This window comes from Corvus brachyrhynchos, unplaced genomic scaffold, assembly GCF_000691975.1.
Source record: "Corvus brachyrhynchos isolate BGI_N302 unplaced genomic scaffold, ASM69197v1 scaffold30, whole genome shotgun sequence".
Lineage (NCBI taxonomy): Eukaryota > Metazoa > Chordata > Aves > Passeriformes > Corvidae > Corvus > Corvus brachyrhynchos.
Window position 1 is genome coordinate 1724099 of NW_008235742.1, and position 19706 is coordinate 1743804.

General features: G+C 46.8%; 2 protein-coding genes across 4 annotated transcripts in view; one reads left to right on the forward strand and one right to left on the reverse strand.

Annotated features, from left to right (window-relative positions):
• The window catches only part of LOC103624567 (G protein-activated inward rectifier potassium channel 1-like), a 12755-nt gene extending 2049 nt beyond the window's left edge, over positions 1-10706 (forward strand). Inside the window, exons 2-4 of the mRNA XM_008643864.2 lie at positions 2-385; positions 6525-6741; positions 8596-10706. Of these exons, the coding sequence (XP_008642086.2) occupies positions 2-385; positions 6525-6741; positions 8596-9167 (1173 nt within the window). The 3' untranslated portion in view covers positions 9168-10706. The remainder of the gene's footprint in view (position 1; positions 386-6524; positions 6742-8595) is intronic.
• On the reverse strand, positions 10707-17861 carry LOC103624576 (acrosin-like). 3 transcript variants are annotated; one of them, XM_008643875.2, is made up of 5 exons: positions 14407-17861; positions 14026-14247; positions 13429-13694; positions 13022-13167; positions 10707-12569 (listed from the first exon to the last, which is right to left on the reverse strand). In XM_008643875.2, exons 1-5 carry the CDS (start codon positions 14475-14477, stop codon positions 11994-11996), a joined length of 1281 nt encoding a protein of 426 aa, XP_008642097.2. In that variant the 5' UTR covers positions 14478-17861; the 3' UTR covers positions 10707-11993. The 3 variants fall into 3 exon arrangements, with proteins under 3 accessions (XP_008642097.2, XP_017598577.1, XP_017598475.1); XM_017743088.1 differs by lacking the exon at positions 14026-14247 and having other exon boundaries at positions 14407-17859; XM_017742986.1 differs by lacking the exons at positions 14026-14247; positions 14407-17861 and having other exon boundaries at positions 13429-14019.
• Between the last annotated feature and the right edge of the window lie 1845 nt (positions 17862-19706).

Genomic DNA, 19706 nt, shown 5'->3' on the forward strand with positions numbered 1-19706 from the left:
CTACCTGCGGGGTGACCTGCACCAGGCGCACGGCGACGCGTACAGCCCGTGCGTGGCCAACGTGTACAACTTCCCCTCCGCCTTCCTCTTCTTCATAGAGACCGAGGCCACCATTGGTTACGGGCACCGCTACATTACGGAGCGCTGTCCTGAGGGCATCGTGCTTTTCCTCTTCCAGTCGCTGCTGGGCTCCGTTGTCGATGCGTTCCTCATCGGCTGCATGTTCATCAAGATGTCCCAGCCCAAGAAGCGAGCTGAGACCCTCATGTTCAGCCGTGCCGCGGTCATCTCGCAGCGGGATGCCAAGCTCTGCCTCATGTTTCGTGTCGGCAACCTCCGCAACAGCCACATGGTGTCTGCCCAGATCCGCTGCAAGCTGATCAAGGTAAGGCCTGCCACGACAGTGGGTGGCATAGGGCACCTGAGTGGCAGTGGGCGATATGGGCAGGTGCAGGGATGTGCACACAGGGCAGGTAGCGTGAGGCTTCCCCTGTGCAGCCCCTGCTGCTGTTGCCTGCTGGCAGCTCTGCCCTGCCCCAGGGACAGCTGTTCGGTCCCGTGGCATGCGGGTGAGAGGGTGTGACTGGGGTGGTATGAAGGACTAGGGAAGAATTTGGTGTAGCTGTCCATGTAGGAGCCGTGAAAGAGCCAAGCAGGCATAGGGGAAAACTGTCTCATCAGAGACCTCCCAGGGGCATTTCAGTGGATTTGGTCAGGATGGATGGATGTGTCAGGATGCAGGATAGCTGCAAGGAAGGGTACTAAGGCATGCTGCTTAGCAGATGATGGCTGGGAATAAGGAATTGATTTGTGGTGATATTAAACTAGGATAAAAATCAACCTTGACCTCTTCTTCCCCTTGGGGAAACTTGGTGAGCTTTAACTTGCAGTTCCTTATCCCAGTGTTCCAGCTAGTGACCGCACAGCATTTCAGAGGAACTGTATAGGTGCTTTAGTGGAAACACCCTTTGATTGTCACCAGTATCTGTTTATTAATCACTGGCAATGGTCAGTATAATTCAGAATGCAAGAAAACTGGAATTCAAAGGAGATCATAACAACCAAAAAAATAAAATTATGAGGACAGAAGAATTTTGCAGGCACGAAAGTCCAGAAGATAAATTGGGCTGGAGTAAAATGGAAGAAAAGCACTGTATGGCATGCTGAGACTCAGCAATGTAGCATCTCACAGCAGCTCTGTCTTGTCACGGGAGCACACTTGGTGGGGAGCTCTGTCCGAAGCTCCTCAACTGTCAGAAGCTGGGTCCCAGTGATGACATTAATTTCAGGCTATCATATTTGAGTGTTATAAATGTTCTGTACTCTGTCTGGTAAACCTCTCTTTGGAGCAACTGGCCTTTTTAATAATCTGCATAAACAAGCATGAAGCAGTAGGTGACGGGGCAGTGGTAAATATGAAAGGCTGTTTTCCTTCTGTTCTGTGCCAAATGCTAGACTGAGCTGTTAATTTTTCTTGCTACAGAATACCACTTAAAATGGAGAATCTGCTAAGATTTAAAAAGAAGTTGGAGATATGTATAGGAACAAGCTGTAATGAGTTACATTGGAGCAATTTTGGTAGGAAATGGAAAGCAGAAAGCCCCTCTAAAGTATTTAATTCCATCATTTAAAATGGAATGCAGGTCAAAGTGGAATAAAAGTGGTATCACATTGTGTTTTTACAGAGAGGGTAACTCATTTTCTTTTGAAATAAGACACTGAGTATACAACCTGATGTCCTTTCTGCTGACAATTCTATTGCTACACAATGCTGGTGTGCAGATGACTGGGACAGAAAACTCAAGGACATTTGATGGACCTGCATGACCACTGTGTCTTAGGATAGCTGTTTTGTAGGCCAGATGATGAATCACTGAGTAGTTCTTGGTTTGTTTTTTTTTTTTTGTATGATCATCATGCCCATGTGTTATCTTCAAGTTGCTTTGTGACCTTTGGCAAATACAAGCTATGAAGAGAAGAAGATTTAAAATTGAATGTGCAGTAGCTGCCCCCTCAGTCAGCATGGTATTAGTTCCCATGTCTTTCTGTAAATCCTCGTCACTGAACTGGACACACCTTTCTAGTAGCTGGTGGTGGCTGTTCAGATCGCCCTTGAATTTACATCAGATGCTTTGAGGTAGCTTTGTGTGTCCTGTAAACTTGTGGTGAATATGCCAGAATTCACTTGCTATCCTCAGCAAATTCTGCCTTTTTGTGATTAGAGCTCTGTCCCCTGTACTTCCCTGCAGTGCTGCTAACAGCTGATCTTGCCACACTTCTGCTGCACCTGATTAGGTAGCTAGAATTTTCTTTTGTGCTGGTGTCACAGTGAAGGAATATGAAGGAACACATCACATTTTCGTACTTGAGATAGGAGATACATTTAGTAGTGAATGTAGTGTTTTGCTCAGACCAGTGGAGCTCTGAGGATTTACCTTTGTAAGGAAAGTACACTAATCTCAGTCTGTCTGAATGGCAATTACTGACAGTGTGATACCTCCCCTAATACATTCAGTAGACTACAATGGTGCTGCCACACTGGGCTGGCTTTTCTTTGGGTCTAGGGACTGTGCTGCAGCATGGCATATTGATACCATGCAAAAGTCTGAGGCCCTTTTTTGACTGAGTTGTGGAGAGTTTGGAAAACAGGTACAAGACTAATTCTGTGTGTTTCAGCAAAAACTTTTCCAGAAACCCACATATTTCTAAGTTACATTGAGTGCTACAGAAGCTGGAAAAAGCAAAATCCTGGGGTAAGAAATAGAAAAAAGCTATTTGGAACTAGCTGCTGAAAATGTGCAGTTTCAGGTCCTGGATTTTTAAACGTCACAGTGAACTGTATTTTTCTGCCTGTTGATTCCTGGACCTTACTAGTGTGCTGATATCACTAGTATTGGTGTGTAGTCATCTACATAGTGTTTCAGCTAGTAGTGTAGGACATTTTGATTCAGAAAGTTGAGGAATGTAAAATCATCATAGCCTGTTTTCAACATGTGCTAACAATAGTTTTAAAAATACAGTTGTGAAGCATGATAGCCATAGAGGCAGTGAGCTTTGGGTTAGAACCAGCAGGCACCTATTCTTTAGGCTGTACTTACTAACAGCTTTAAATAAACTGAAAGCAAACAATTGTGACAGAAGGTTGGCAGATGGCAGGTGACAGGCACTGGAAATAAGTAAGAAGACCCATTATATTGTGATTTCAATAAATTGATAAGCAGGGCAGAAAGTGCAAAAAAATACATTTTTTAATATTACAGAAGTGTTCCGATTGGAAGGAACTTCAGGAAGTCTCTGGTCCAACCTTCTGCTGAAAGTGTGGTGAGCTAAGAGATCAAACCAAGTTACTTTGGGCTTTTTCCAATATCATTTTGGAAACCTCTAAGAAAAAAGAATGCACAGCCTTGCTGGGCAAGCTTTTCTTCTGCTTGACTGTCATGATGAAAATGTTTTTCTTCAACCCAGTTCAAACTTCCCTTGTTTTATCTTACACCTGTTGTCTCTCTTGTTACTGCTGGGTACCTCTGTGAAAAGCCTGGCTTTGTCTTCTTGATCACCTTCCTCTCAGATTTTGGAATGTTTCTGTTAGATCCCCCTCTATGCCTTCTCTTCTCTGGTCTGAACAAGCCCAGCTCACACAGGTCATATTTACAGCATGGGGAAACTAAACTGCATTAAAAAGTAGCACTGATCCTAGGAATTATCTACAGTAGAGCTCCAGGTACAGGGTCACAACCAAAAAGCTCCACACAAATCTTTAGCAATGATATCAAAGTAACAAGATCATGTTATTCCAGTAATATAAAATACAATAACTCTTCTTGCAAGCTGGGCAGTTCAGCATTTTTTAGATTCGTTTCTCTACAACATGCTACAATATTAAGCTCGATGGTGCTGCATCTTTTGCATCCCACTTTTTCTGCTCCAGTGCTTAATTAGTTCACCTGGATATCAAAACATAATTATGTGAGTTCTCTAATGAGTGAACTGACAGAGGGTTAATAATCATAAAACTGCATCATGTCCGCTTAAAGAGAGATGCATAAACAACAGGGTTTAGAAAAGCAAAGAGAATGAATAAAGGATAGGAGGGAAGATCTGAAGGTCATGATGTGCTTGTTCAGACACTGAAACAGACTAAGTGCAGTGGAAGTCTGCCTTGTAATAAAAACCAAAACATCCAGTGGCAGAAAGTTAAAGACACAGAAGTCTTTTTTTTCTTTTTCCTTAGCTGTGAAAAAATTTACCTTTGGAGAAATTCTTTGAGACCTTTAGATTATCCATCTCTGACCACATTTAAATTGCAAGCCAGGGCATTTCTAAGTAATTGTGCCCTTGTTGAACATGTATTAATCTGCAAAATTTGCTTGTCTTTGTGTTATGTGGATGGTCAAAATAAAGAATCACAAGTGTTCCTTCCAGACTTACTGTTGGCAGTTTGTAGTCTTCTGCCTTATTTTGTGATCCTTTGAGTAAAGATGTAAAACAAAGGTCACTGGCTAGGAACCTGGATGTATTGGGGCTATTAAGCTCTCTTCATTCAGGTTAACATCTTTTTATTCAACAAACAAGTTTTTTTCAAGAATCCTCCATGCCCTGCATAAATCAATCCTGTATGTAAGATACTGAATACCTCAAACACAACCTTCTGCTTTCTCCCAGATCTGTTACCTCTAATCACCCTCGCTGGGTTTGTTTATTATTGAACGGATTTGATCGAAGACTCTTCCACAAAGAAAAATGGTTTGTAGATCAAACAGTTCTTAAGTCAGTCAGGCAGCAGTTTGTGCAAATATGCACATTTTTGTCAGGTAAATGTATTTGATAAGACTTTGGGACAATTTGAGATTTAGATGTTGGTTCATACAGCTCATGTTGAGGCTCGTTACCTTGGAGCAAGGCTCATACACGGCCAATCAATTTGTGCACCCACTGCAGGAACAGTAGCCAGGCAACAAAAGCAGTGGCGTAGTCTGCAGCTTGCCTCAGGAAAAGAGAAAAGATGTTTTTGCAGTAGGTTGCTTACCCCTTTGCATATAACAGAGACTGTCACCACTGGTATGCAGCAGTAGTTTTGATGGCTTTTATTTCATAGCCTTTTTACATTTCAAATCATAAATAATTTGTGAAAATGCTTTCACACGCAATCAGCTGATGTTTTCTCTGTCTTCATCAATACTGGAGAAATTGATTCTTGTCCTCTTGTGCAGGGGAGAGCTTTGTTACTTACATAGGAAGAATGTTTTTTCCTCAACGGCAAAACAAACACATAGCACATAAATGAAATAATGCATTGTATTTAATAAGGAGCTGTACTCCAGCAGCTACCTAGCTGGTTATGTAATCTCCAGTAAATACCAGGCAGTTATAAAGTCAGCATTTTTAGGATACACGTGAAGAGGAGAGACAAAATGAAGATACACGAGTTGCTTGGGGATTTTCTTTAAAGACAGAAGCTTTCTTAAAAGAATACTAGTCAGATCTAAGTTGATGGCAAAGCTGCTGCCTTTGGCTTGCTCTCAATGAATGATGTTTCCAAGCAGTGGAACCAATACATTTGTCAATACAAATGCAATACAATTAAAACTATTTATTTATTCATTTACGATAATATAATTTACAATAATATTTATTTATAATCAATAGTCAGCTTCTTAAAGAGTGCTTTTTAATCAAACAATAAACAGAAAGGATTCTAAATAGGATTTATATCAGCTGTGCAAAGCTTCTAATTTTAATGGGCAATTTCCACCAGAGACCTTCAAAGCAATCAGGTGAGGAGCTGCCTGGCCAACTGATGTAACTTGTAGTTATACTTTGAATACCAGGAAAATTTGGAGGGAGCACTATGGGGTGGAGGGAAGTTATCATAACTGTATTTTTATTGGACCCATGAAATGATGGAAAGAAAAATGAGGCACTTAGCTTAATAACAAGTTCATTATTAAGGTCAGTATCCAGTTGGTGGAATATGCAAGGGGTGATAGCATCATCAGTATCAATTCAGATGGTTTTGTGAAAATGTCACTTACCAGATGTACTGTGCAATTACTATGATGTTTACCTTTGAGTTAGTACATCACAGTGTCTGCCAAACAGAAGAGAGTAACATACAAAAATAATGAAACGTGAATTCAAACAACAGAACAAAATGTGCCCAGCTTGCAGATTTTGGTCTTGTTAACAGAGCTTTTGCCACAGGATATTCATGTTGAACATCCATTACAAGGCATGTAGTGTGGTACACGACATTTTTGTCAAAGTGTATAAATATATATATATATATATGTGTCATAGTAGAGTTTTTAGGTGGTGATGAGATCTACTGGCATAATAAGAAAAGTCAAAATTGGTCTTGCAAGGTAGCCTCATAGTATTTAGCATTACTTATATCTCCATCATGAAGCCCCCAGACCTAATACATGTAGCTGGTAATGTCACGGAGAAGGTGGGTTTAAACTTTATTGCACTGATTCCATGTTTTGCCTCACATGGTGATTACTCAATCATCTTTTTATCTTTAGTCCAGACAGACACCAGAGGGAGAATTTCTGCCGCTAGACCAGTGTGAATTGGATGTTGGATTTGGAACTGGAGCCGACCAGCTGTTTTTAGTTTCCCCTTTAACCATCTGTCATGAAATTAACTCAGAGAGCCCCTTCTTTTGTCTGTCACAAAGATCACTGAGAAGTGAGCAATTTGAAATAGTTGTCATCCTCGAAGGAATTGTTGAGACTACCGGTAAGACTTAGAATAATATGCATGCTCTAATTTTCAGTCTTTGTTTTCAGTGCTGATATTTTTAGCAAGGCAGCTGTTAGTCCTGGATGCTCCAGCATATCCTACCATATGCTGCAGAGCTTCAGTGGCTCTCACTGGCCAATAAAGTCCTCCCTTCCCCACAGGGCTCTGCATTGCCAATTCCCAAAGTGGCCAGCAAGAGATGCAGCCTGCCACTCTTTGACTATGGCACGTGGAACAACTCAACGCTCTCAGGAGGCTTCTGTTTTAAGGACAACCACTCTGAAATCAAAGTTGAACTTCAAAATTTCTGCAAAATTTCTTTCAGCATAGTTTGCACTGAATTGAATTCAGAATAAGAAATCCAGTTTTACAGTGCAAATACAGACCTCATAGTCACAAAAACTGTAGGCATAGGTGGTTATTGGCAAATATGAGAAGGCTTTTTAAAATTTTTTTAATTTGGGTATGGTGTTGTCCACATGGCAGCTGATTTTGTGCCCTTCTGTTTTGAGGACTCAATTCTTCTATGAATCCCGTGAAAATGGGTTCCAGTTGTATAAGGAGCTCTTCATCAACGATCCATGAGTACTGCTAAAGTCCAAATCAGTCAGTATGGTCATCAGCATTCTGATCTTCTTCTTCCTTCTTTTGAGGATTTGTTAAACTTTGGTTAACCAAAGAGCTTCCTTGGCCTTTCAGCAAGGTTAGCAGCTGCCTCCTTCCTGCCTTGGAAACACTGATGTCCCTTTGGTGCAGCCATGTGCAGTCATCTCACTGCCTGATTACTCTCCACTCACTGGCCCTAACCAAATACACAAACCTCTGCTGCAGAACACTCTTTAACACTGAGTGTGGCAGGCTTTAGATCCCCGCAGAGGCCGCTGAACCATTTATTTTAGATAAGCATGTATTCATAACCTCCCCGAATGCAATTACCTGTCTGGATATTTGAAAGGAAACATTTTACACTTGAGAATCCATATAGCAGTAACCAGAGAGCAAATCAGAATTTGGGCTTACTGATTGCTAGTTCTGTCTCTGGACATTACCATGACAGGAAGTGTTAAAGTTCTGCTCACCTGGGATATTTGTATAAACTATTGTGAGTGCTGCTGTGGTGAGATGGTAACAGATTTGCTTGGTTAGAACACATTTTAGCTGTGAGTTCACACATGTAAATACTACCAGTGATGTATGTTTGCACTAAGTGGAACAAAATCTTCAATGAGTTTACAATGCCACCTGTGTCTTAGCATGAAAGACAGCTTCAGTGTCTCTGCACAGCTTTTGTCTTGACATACTGTTTGGAGAAAAAGTAACACAGCCTACAGAAGAAATGCAAGATTACGTTTTTTATTTAGTGTTGTCTCCCCCAACACCTGATCCTTGCCAAAGGATTCTGTAAGCCTCTGCCAAGCAATAGTTCTTTCTCCCAAGAAACAGTATCACTTACTCTCTCAACGCTGAATTGGGATTGTTCAGCCTGGAAAAGAGAAGCTTGGGATGACCTAATTGTAGGCTTCCAGTACTAGACACAGTGAAGAAAATTAATTCCATCCCAGCTGAAACCAGCACACAAGCTAATACTGTTCTAATTTTACATTTTGCTTTTGCTTGGTTGCAAGTCTGTAATATTTAATCCAGTATTTGCATAAAAATCTAGTCAGTCAATTAGAGGCACTCCACTGACTGTCAGAAGATTGTCTAGGAACAACTGCCCCATTTTATAATCTATAAAATTGTTGGCTTACTGGCAGCAATTGATTTTTATCTGCCAGCCTTACCATGTATTTTTTGTTCTATGTTCTGCTTGCTCACATTAGAATGCCATGCTCTTGTCCATTTCCATAGGAATGACGTGTCAAGCTAGGACCTCATACACAGAAGATGAAGTTCTTTGGGGTCACAGGTTCCTCCCAGTAATGTCTCTGGAAGATGGCTTTTTCCGTGTTGATTATTCTCAGTTTCATGCCACGTTTGAAGTCCCCACTCCTCCTTACAGTGTTAAAGAGCAAGAAGAAAACCTTGCCCAGTCATCTCTTTTGAATAGTCCTTTTGATAAGAAAACCAGAAGAGAACAGGTTTGTCCACTTGACTGTGTTGATACTACAGGAGAGAAGAACAAGCTTCCTGTTAAACTGCAGAAGATCAGCTTGAGAAAGGAAGGCCTTCCACAAAGAGCCCCGAGAATGAGTTCCAGTAACACAGAGAAGACTTCCAGTACTGGAGATCTCTTGAAAATTCAAGAAATGAGTCCCATCTATGATGGTGAAGACAGTGATGACAGGATGCAGCTAAAAGCCTTAAAAATAAAGGCCAAGGCTCTGACTCAGTCTACCAGTGATCTTGAGTCACAGAAGGATTTTCCAAGTATGGGCGCTCTAGAGGTGAAGTTGGAAGATAATTTTCCTGCCAAACTTTGAAAAATGAACTCTGATCACGTCTTTCAAGAGCTAGGAAACAGGAGTTGTTGCTGATAAACTGCATTTGAGACTGCTGCCCTGAAAGAGTTGTTCCACAGTAAAGTCATAACTTGGTTTTCCCACTTTCAGGAAGAATGATCCTTTTTGTATAATTGTTCTGTACAGATCTAATTTAGGTAGCATACTAGGACTTTGAGGTGCAGTGAGGTTACCCTTTCATGCCAAAGAGATTCCTGCCCTGATGATGTTTATCAGCATGCTCATTGCAAATCCACACTGTCTTCCATGTATGCAGAGGCTTCTTCACAAAGCCAGGATCAGATGCTTAGTCAGAGAGTGAAACATTCCGAGATGGAACCAAGAACGGCGTAACATCAGCTGAAACACAGCTTTGTGCAGCTCAGATCCTGGACTGTTCCTGGTGTACAGAACAGCTGAACACAAGAAGAGTATGTGACACTGCTCAGCCATAGTTCAGTTCTCTCTCAGTGACCCCTTTGGAAAGTGGCCTTCCTGGTGCATCCTTCTTTCCCAGTGATTGTGGCATGCTCGCTCTGTGCTCCCAGTGTCTCATTCATGATCATTCAGGTGGAGGAAGCAGTGTGCAATAACCTTTGGGTCATTGGACTCACATGAGCTCTCATAAACATGATGATCATTTATCCTGTCCAGAATTAGACCTCAGCATTTGATTTGGTGGATCCCGTGTTGAATTTTAATGACTATATCACCACTCACTGTGAAGGAAACTTGAGATCGGTAGCTCAATTTAATGGTGTGTTTTATACTGCAACTAAATGAAATTTCAGTTTGGAGACATGGTAAGTAAATAAAAGCAAAGTGCTAAATAATGCTCTGTCATTACACATCTCAGAGTTTTACTAATTAATGGTAATGTCTTTGATGTTGCTGATTTTCATTTTGTTACATTTGCTTTCTCCATTTATATATGATTCTCAGTAATTTTGTAAATTTGATATTTATTGCTATTCAGCTCAATCCACCTCTGTCTGTGAGAGAGGCTTTTTCTTTCCTGGTTGTTAGTAAGTATAAACACACCTGGCTGTTTTGTGAACAGTGTTCAGTAGCTCAGCTTACAGGGTGTTCATCCCCAGAACACCAGTACCAGCAAAGCAGTCTCCAATAGAAGGATCAAATTCTGCTCTTGTGTGGACAAAATTCAGTCAAACTTAAAAGGGGTGGCAGTGGCCATATTGTTTGGCAATGCATTCCTTGATGGTAAAGTGATGTATCCAAGCTAGGAGTGGCTTGGCTTGCATAACTATTTCTTGCTTTTGATCTGTCTACGGTGTGAAACTGGAAAATGGCGTTTTGTGCAGCCATAAGATTTGCTGCTTGTCATTGTTTATTTGTTCTCAACATGAATTTCAACAATACATATGTGCTCAAATCTGTATTTTCATTTATCAACTGTATTTGTATGGAATATTTAGATGACAGCATGAAGTCTTACATGATGATGACTCTCCCTACTGTCCAGAACTGCCAAAATTATTACAAAATAAAATTCCAGCCACCTTGGGTCTCAAGCATTCTTTACTCGAATGTGCATGGGTATGTTGACAGCAAAGCAGCTCCAGGAGATGAGGCACCATCCTTGGGCACACTCCCCCTCTGCTGTGGGACAGGAACTGGGGGGGCTTCCCCTGTTTGGGGGCTTCCCTCCCTTTGTGGGGGTGGGGCATGTACAGATGTAAATGACATTAACTAGATTAGATTATTAGATCAGCAAGGTGCTGCCCAGGGCAGTTTTAAGTCATTTTTTGCCTTTTTTTGGAGGTGAGTAAAAATGGGGGAGCCTGGGAGGGTGAGGGTGTCACTGGGAGCACCCCAGTGTCACTGGGACAGCGATGATGTGGAGGAGGAGTGGGTGGGGGGGAGCAGGTGGGTCATACAGGGCCCCTCCAAAAAAGGGAGGTTACAACCCAAAGCAGCATAAAAAGGGGTTAAAAAGCAAACTGCATTGTAAAAAATATAAAAGCCAGCTAGTCCTCTAAGACCCTTGAGACTAAACCAGCTGACCACCTCCAAGACAATAGAGAATAAACTGAAGGGAGTGCAGGGCTGTGCTACCTGTGTGTGAATATATCTTGATATTCACCTAATACATATTTTCTATTTTACTTTCTATTCATCTTCTTAGTGCCTGCTTTGTATTCTACTTTCTCATCTTTCCTGGTGTCAACTTTCTGGTCTTCTTTGTAATTTCTAGCTTCTAATCATTTTGTGTGTCTACTGAATGTGATTCTTGTGGCTTCTCTTCTTGCACTTTTCTGGCTCCCAGCGGAGTGCTGTGGGAGGAGAAGGTGCTGTTGGTTTCCCATTTTTCCCGCAGTCCAATTCTCCCTGATTCTTCTCTCCCCACTGGATATCAAGCTCCTTGCACAGTCCTTGGTGCAGACCTTGAGTCTTTCTAAAACCATGTCCCCTGAGTCATGAGAGAGTTCAGTTTCAAGTCCCACACCCAGGGATCCCACTGATGGGCAGCCTAAAACTGTTCCCAGCTGCTGTCCTCAAGAGCTGTAGCCCCTGTGACCTGTGTTCCCTTCTCCCATCACAGCTTCGTTTTGCTGGTGCCCGGCCAGGGACTCCTTGCCTTGCACAGGACATGCTAACAGTGACAATAGGCAACTTTATTTCCACAGCTAAATCAACTTCAGCATTTGTGTGCATGCAGAGGAGGAAGATGGGCAGGACAGAGGATGCCTTTGACCCTGAGGCTGTCTTTGGATCAGCAGGCACTGCCCCAGTAAGAAATGGTCACGGTGCACTGCAGCCTGCACTGGATCCTGTTCATCCTGCTGCTCACGTCTTTTTTCCCATTAGGTCCTGCAGCATCTCGTGCACCCGCGTTAAGAAGTGCACCAGTACCTGGTATGGATGTGGAGCGGATGGAAGCTGGAGAGGTTGCGTTGGCATTGGCCTCGGCTGCTCAAAGGGGGTTGAGGTGAAGGCTGCCTCTGGCGTTGGCATGGCTGTTACAGTTGGGTGCTGATGTGGAGCGGGCGTAGAGCAGCCCAATTCTGTTGGTGTTGGCCCTGGATGCTCAGAGGGGCTTGAGGTGAAGGTTGGCTTTGGCATTGGAGTGGTTGTTACAACTGGCTGTGGATGTGGGGTGGGCGTAGAGCAGCCCAATTCTATTGGTGTTGGCCCTGGCTGTTCGAAGGGGGCTGAGATGAAGCCTGGTTCTGGTGCTGGAGTGGCTGTTACAGATGGGCACAGGCCCGTCTGGACCAGGATCCAGTCGTAGAAGTGCTGAGTGGAGGTGTAGACTCCAGGCCGTTTTGCTCTGGCACAACCTTTTCCCCAGCTGGTCACTCCAACAAGCCAGAAGTAGCTGGCCCTGTTATCTTTGCACACCAGAGGCCCTCCACTGTCGCCCTGCAGCAGATGAAAGAGGATTAGGGTGCTGTTGGGTGGCTGCTGGCAGCACTAGAGGTTTGCTTCTCTCTTGCAGCTCCTGCCACAGGTGTGTTCTGAGCACAAAAGGGCTCTGCTCAGGTGCTGGAGTCTCCAGAACCTTAGCTGGGAACAGTTGGGTGTCTGTGAAGTAGTGCCCCCTCTTGTATCTGCACAGTGATCCTGGATGTGCAGAGCATGGATGATCCAGCATCTGGACCTGTGGCAGAGTGCCAGGCCTTGGGAACACGGGCACTGGGCACGGACCCACAGATACGGGGAAGGGGAAGGAAGGAAACTCCACCAGTGGAGGGAACCCAGGGCTGGAAAAGTGATTTTCCAGGCAAAGCACATGCTGGCCTACGCCTGCATGGTGGTGATGGGGTACTGGGGGGTACAGCTGGGGGCTGGGCTGACCCACAGCACACTCGTACCTGGCAGGTGTCGATGCCACCCCGTGGGTAGCCAGCACACAGGTTGTGGGTGTGGATGGTCCCAGCGTACCACTGGCTGCTGTTAACGAGCTGGATATCAAGGAGACGGACCTTGGCTTCCTGCAGGACATCACTTGGTCCCTGAGCTGTGAGCACAGGAAGGAATGAGCTTGCTGCTGGTTCTACTCCCTGGTCTGGGGGTGAAGTCCTTCCCTAAGGCTTTGCCCCTGGAGCAGCTGTTGAAGTGCCATGTCCTTTCTGTCTGGCTTTGGGGAGCGGGCCAGGCCCATCTCTCCAGAGGCATACATCCTACAGCCTGACTTTGGTCTCTGCTGTCAGGAAGCCCAACCCATTTCTCCGGTGTGCTCAGCTTGCCTGCAGGGCACAGGTCCCTTTTGGGAACTCACCTTTTGCACTGGCAGAACCCCAGCCAGCAATGTAGCAGGTTTTCAGCTCTGACACAGTAAGCGAGGCATTGGGCACACAGGCAAGCTGGACGTATTCACTGCACTCCGCGGGCTGGTCCAATTCCAGCAGGGCGATGTCGTTCTGCTGTGAAGCAGCAGCGTAGTGTTGGTGAGTCAGGAGCCGCTTCACGTGGCGCACCTGCGCGCCGGGGCCCAGGTGAGTCAGCCGGGTGGCCCCGATCAGCACTCGCCACATGGTGACATTCCTGGAAGGCAGAGAGAGGGGTGAGAGGGAGCAGAGCCCTGGGCCGTGGCAGCTCAGCACCCCCCTGCCTTCTGCTTCCCGAGGCAGAGGGGAAAGCAGAGCAGCAGAGAGTGTGACTGCCCTAGCATGCCTGAGGCTCCGGGAATGCCACGCTGGAGGCTGCTGGGCAGCAGTGGCACAAGCCCAGCCTTCCGAGCAGGCCCTCAGTTGGGCTCTGCAGGGCCGAGGCACTGGGCACAATGCAGGGAAACAGGATGGGAGCAGTATGTGGTGCTGCAGCCTGGGCAACTGTTTGAGTTGTGGGGATGTCCTCATCACTTGCTCCTCCTCACCTGACCCGGATGAAGCAGTGGGCTGCTGTAAGGACCCACCGTGGGCTGATGAGGGACCCTCCGCACGTATGCCCGGTGCCTATTTTCCTGGGATCCTGGATGCTGACAATCCAGGGCCAGGCCCCTGGCTGGGCACCTGTGGCACCCACGACGTGTGGCATGCTGTAGTCAGAAGCTATGGAGTCATAGTCAGAAGCCATGGGCCGGAGCCCGCAGGTCCCTCTGTAAGCAGAAGGTCATTGGTGCCCTGCCCACGGGCTGCTGCTGCTCACGCTGTGCCTTTGTCCCAGCACCTGGGGCAAGGAGGCTCCACAAGGGGTTTGGGAAGACATGGGGTGTGGCAACAGGGGACAAGCACCCTCCCAGAGCCCGGGGCCATACCTGCAGGTGTCCCAGGTGCCATGTGCAGGCATGTACGCAGCCAGCAGGATGAAGAGGTACAGCAGATTCATCACTGCCTGTGGCGTGTGTCAGCTTCAAGAAACAAAAGCTTGTCTCTTCCAGTGCAGCCACTGACCCAAGTGCCTGCAGCAGCTGCAGGGCCCATGGCACCCATGGCCACGGGGCTGATGTCACAGAGTGGCTGGTTCCAGGTTCTGGGCACGGTGCCCTCAGAGGGCAGGGAAAGGCCACAGCCTCAGAGAACCACAGAATGGTTTGGGTTGGAAGGGACCTTGAAGATCCCTTCAAGGCAAGGCAAGGGAGTCCCGTGCCTGGCACCTGCAAAACAATGCCCTGGGCAGACAAATCTGGCACAAAGGGAGAGGGTCTCTCCAAAGGGAGTGTTTGGTCAGAGAGGGTGCTCAGAGCCACCACAGGATGGTGAAAACTGGCACATCAAGGCTAGGAAGAGGACAGGAAGGAACAATGCCACATGCCAACAACTTGGGGGGATGTGTTAAGGCAAATGAGCCTTAGCCAGTGGAACAAACCTGGGAAACTCCTGAGTGTTGCAACAGAAATTGCTGACTGTGTCAGAGTGTGTGAGAAGCTGACAGCAGTTTCAATGCCATAGGGAAGCCCTTGTGAGCCTCTTTATACATCTTCCATGTTTGGAGCAGGGTGAGTACTGCAAATGCCTCAGCACTGCCTCTCGTTTTGGAGGCTGGTGCTGGAGGTCGTGGCTGCAGAGCACGAGGGGCCGAGATGGAGAATGTTCATGCACTCACTGCTGTGATTTAGGAATGGTATTCCCCAATCCAGCGTTCCCACCGGAACACTGCAAACCACATGCTGCTCACTCCCCTCTCCCCTTCCCCTCCCTTCTGCAGTGACCTTGAGAGGAGAATTAGAGGCACAAAAGGTAAAGATCATGGGTTGAGACAAGAACAATACACTGGAAACAGCAATTAAATAAGAAAATGAACAGTATCAGCACCAATATTAATAATGGAGTGTACAGGGGAGTGGAACAATTCACATGCAACCATCCAGCCCCTAGAGCCTGGCAATACCTGACCAGGCCACCAGCATGTGACCCAGAGGGGACTTCTTCCCCTGTCCCTGGAAAGGGATGTGAGGTGGTACAGAATAACCTCCAGGTCCTGGCCATGCCCCATCCTGGCCAGAACCAGGACATTCACCTTCATCATCTGCAGCACAGCTTTGGGGTCTGTGCCAGAGCCACTGGATCCCTGCATGCCAGGGAGGGCAGTCAGCAGAGATTAGCAGACTTCAGAAGCTCCTCAGCTCTCACTCTGGCCCCTGGTTTTCCTCATTTTATGGAGTGGAAGAACACATGTCCAACTCCTCCCAGTGTCTTCTTCACTGGAAATCCTCTGTGCTTTGGGGCCTTTTCTGACATCCTGCTGCATCTGGGAGAAGCAGTGGGAAAACCCAAAGCTTTGGGTGAAGGTCCTTCCTACACCACCTTACCTGAAGTGCACCCAGGAAGGCTGGGCTGTGGCATATTCCTGACCTAGGCTCTCCAGAGGGAGATCTGCTGTCTCCCCATAGGCCACAGAGGCTTTTAATATGAGATGAACTCCACTTTGCCTCCCCAAGCTCAGGTTCCACAGCCTCTGACTCTGGGAAATGCTGTGCTCTCCTGTCCACCCCGCTTCACTCCCTCTCACACGCCTGGAGAGGGTCAATGGCTGATGTGGCGGCACCTCCTGCAGAAGGGGAGTAGTGAAGTTGCTACCCTTACAGCTGAAAAGAAGGTTCATTTTGCCATGGGATCCCAGAAGGTCATCAAGCACATCATCAGTGGAGTCCAAAAAAAATAAAAATTAAAGGTGTTGACACAGGTGCACTCACCAAGCACGTGCAGGCAGTCTAGAGAGAACTGCCTGGGCTTGATTTGCGAGTAAGAGCCAGAAATGGGTTCACTTAGCCAGAAATGAGATCTCTCTCTGCAGCGAGCCAGCTGCTTGCCATTCCCTTAGGCCCTGGCCACAAGCAGCATTGAATCTGTGAGCTCTCACCCCGCAGTCTCTCAGGATCCCTGGGTAACCCCAAAAAGACTGCTTCAGTATCAGGGGCTGCAAGAGGCCTCCAAACAAGCAGCTAGGGGATTAGGTGAGGAGAGGAACTGAAAAAAAAATGCATATGATTTTCCCTGGATTTGTGAAAGAAAACAAGAAAGAAATATAGGACCCCAAAAAACAAAGCCACTTGATGGGAGAGGCAGGTGAGCATCTGTGGTTCAGGAATTTCAGAGTGCACTCAGCTGCAGCTTGCAGCCAAGGATCCTGAAACATTCCAGCAGCCAGCACTGCCACCTGATCCCAGTGTCCCCCACCCTCTGCCCCATGCATTTACACAGGACCAAAGCCCCAGCGGTCCTTGAAAGGAAAACACCCAACTGTACACACATGGTACCCTGCTCCTGGGTTCTGCAGCCTGGGGAGAAAGACAAATCCCCTCACTAGAAAACGAAGCAGGTCTGAGCTGGGCTTTCTCAAGGCACACTAAAGGCAGAGGCAGGTTTGGGAAATGGCACCTGAGCCGCAAGGGAATCAGAGAGGGATTCTCAACTTCAGAGGCACCGGTGAGCGCAGCCTCTCCTGACACCAGCTGGGCCTCCAGCCCCTGAGATGCCTCGTGCCTCCAAACAGAGGTGCCAGAGCATCTGATCTGCACTGACCAGGCCTGTCCCACGTCCCACTGACCACTGCAGCGCCCCAGCCCTCCCCTGCTCCAGCCAGCCCGTGTACAGGCTGTTCCCATCTCCACCTCCACGCTACAGGGGAATCAAACGCCGCTGATCACACCCACTGCTACCTCTGAGCTGACGGGAGAGGAAGATTTCCTCATTTGCTGTTGCGGCCAGTGGCACCTCTCCAGAACAGGTTTTGTCTCCTGCTCGGTGGCCCTCTGCACCGGCCAGGCTGGCTCCGTGCTGCTGGGCCTCTCCCAGTCCCTCAGAGCAAGGCTCCAGCCGCGTCTTCAGAACACCCCCAACTCCCCCAAACAGCCCGGCGCTCCTGCGGCAGTTTGGGTGGGCAATGTCAAACTCACACCAAGGACTCGCTTTGCCCAATCACCCGAGATGGGAGAACCACGCGGCCTGACCACGCAGAGCCCCAGGGACGGCAACTGCTCTGCCTAACGCAGGCGGGGGACCGTGGGCTGGGGAGAGAAGAGGGCGCGGAGAGCAGGAAACTTCCAGCGCTTTGGGTCCCGAGCCGCCCTGCCAAACACGTGTGGAGGCCCGGGGCCGAGAACTCTCCCCACCCTGGTACCTCCCTTCTCAACCCGCCCCAAAACAACTCCCACGGTTCGCCCGTGGGAACCGGAGCTCCCCGGCCGGGGGCCGCCATCGTGCGCGCCGCCCGCATCGAAGGTCCCCGCCACCATAGCGACGAGGGCTGCCCGCTCAGCGCCTGACTAGAACGGCCCACGCCGCCCCGGCCTCGCTCCCCCCCGGCCTCGTCTCCCCCCCAGCCTTGGCCTCGCTCCTTTGTGCGCAGGGAGGGTCCCCCCAGGGAGGAGAGGGGCCCTGGTGCCAGCCTGGGGTGCCCGGTGACCAAGGGCAGTGAAACATAGATTTAGAGGAAACATAAAGGTTTTAGTCATAGGCTTGGGATTTCAGTTGTAGGCTTGGGCCCAGTAAGAGTTAATTAAAATAGGAGAGCTGGACCTGAAATAGGGTTTTAGATGTTAGTAACTGATTATCAAATAACTGATGATCTGTCATTTGCATGTTTGCTTAGCTGTGCTTAGAACGAGGAATAGAAACTTTGATAAGTTGGTGTAGGAAATAAGGATAAGTACTAATTTCCTCCCTTTGTGGGAACTCGTCCAAAAGTCATGCAAGAAGAAATTAGGATTGTTAAAGTTCAGAGAAGCAAAAAGGTCAAAGTGAGGAAGATGAGTTACTTCATCTTTTTTGGGACCACTGACCCAATTCAAGACCACTGACTCCATTCAGATCACACACTATGCATGCTTAATGACATTTAAGCTCATTTCCATATGAAGCAGAGAATGGGAGGTGTTAATGTTATGAATATGCATTTGTATTTTGGATATTCATAATATTTGGGAATAAAAGGTACTGTGTTTGCTTGGATCGGGGCCCTGTGTCTTAGGGAGCTATCCCAAGCAGTGCCCGGTGCCAAATAAAACATGCACTTTCTAAACTGTTAGAGAGTTTTTGTCCATCTCAGTTGGATACCAATATTAGATCGATATTCATACCTTGGTAAATCAGCAGGGCCGAGCTCTCCCTGGGCTGTGTCTGGCCTCAGGCAGGCCGAGCAGCTTTCTGACCATGGAAGTGCTGCAGCCTAAAGGGAGCAATCAGGATACAAAGTCTGTTTTGTTAAGGCAGTCAGGAGCCTTCTTTGTCGCTTACCCTTTGATTTGTGTCTAAATCTTGCAGTGGTTTTGATGAGGCATCAACATGAAGTGCAGAAAGCAGACCTGCCTCCATAAAGCTGCAGCTTCCCCCCAGCTCCGAGGGAGCAGACCAAACCTCTGGTGGGAGCAGTTTTATTATGGTGCTTCATCACCTGGACCCTCTGCAGGCTGGGGAAAATCTTAATCCTTGGCTTGGCATATCGATACAACAATCACAATATAGCAGCGTTTTCTGTTATGTGCTGGATGGTCTTTGTTGGTCTCTTCTTTGTCTTCTGGTTTCTGCAGAATGTCCTTGTGGCCTATAAATTCTGCATCCCTTGTGTCCAATTTCAGCAATACATCTCTCTCTCCAGACTGTGCTCATCGAGGCATATAAGGGTTAGTTTAGCAAAACTTTAAAATGTCAGTAATTTTCCCAAACTCTGTTCCCACAATAGCAGCTTTGCTAAATGCTGGCTAAAAGTGAATTAAAGCTAACACACTGCTTATGATTAATATGCTGGCTATGATTAATTAAATAATTATTTAAAAGGTAATTAAAAATAATTAAAAGTTAATTTTTAAAGTTATATAATTTCAAAAACTACCGTGCCCCCATATGAGCGGGGCAGTGGTCACAGGTGCCATCATTAATTGCCTCCATCAGAGTTCCCAAAGTGCTGCTGCGAGGGCAACAATGCAGGACCCAAACAGCAGCTTAGGGCAGGGGCACAAAGAGTCACCTGAGCAGGTGTAATGCAGGAGTAAATCCAGAGCCCCTGTCTGGGTAAGGGGCAAAAAAAGGATGGGGGAAACCAGCCATTGCAAGACACGATGAAAAAAGCCATCTGAGCAAGGCTGTGCCCCAACTGGATGGCCCAAACCATAAAAAA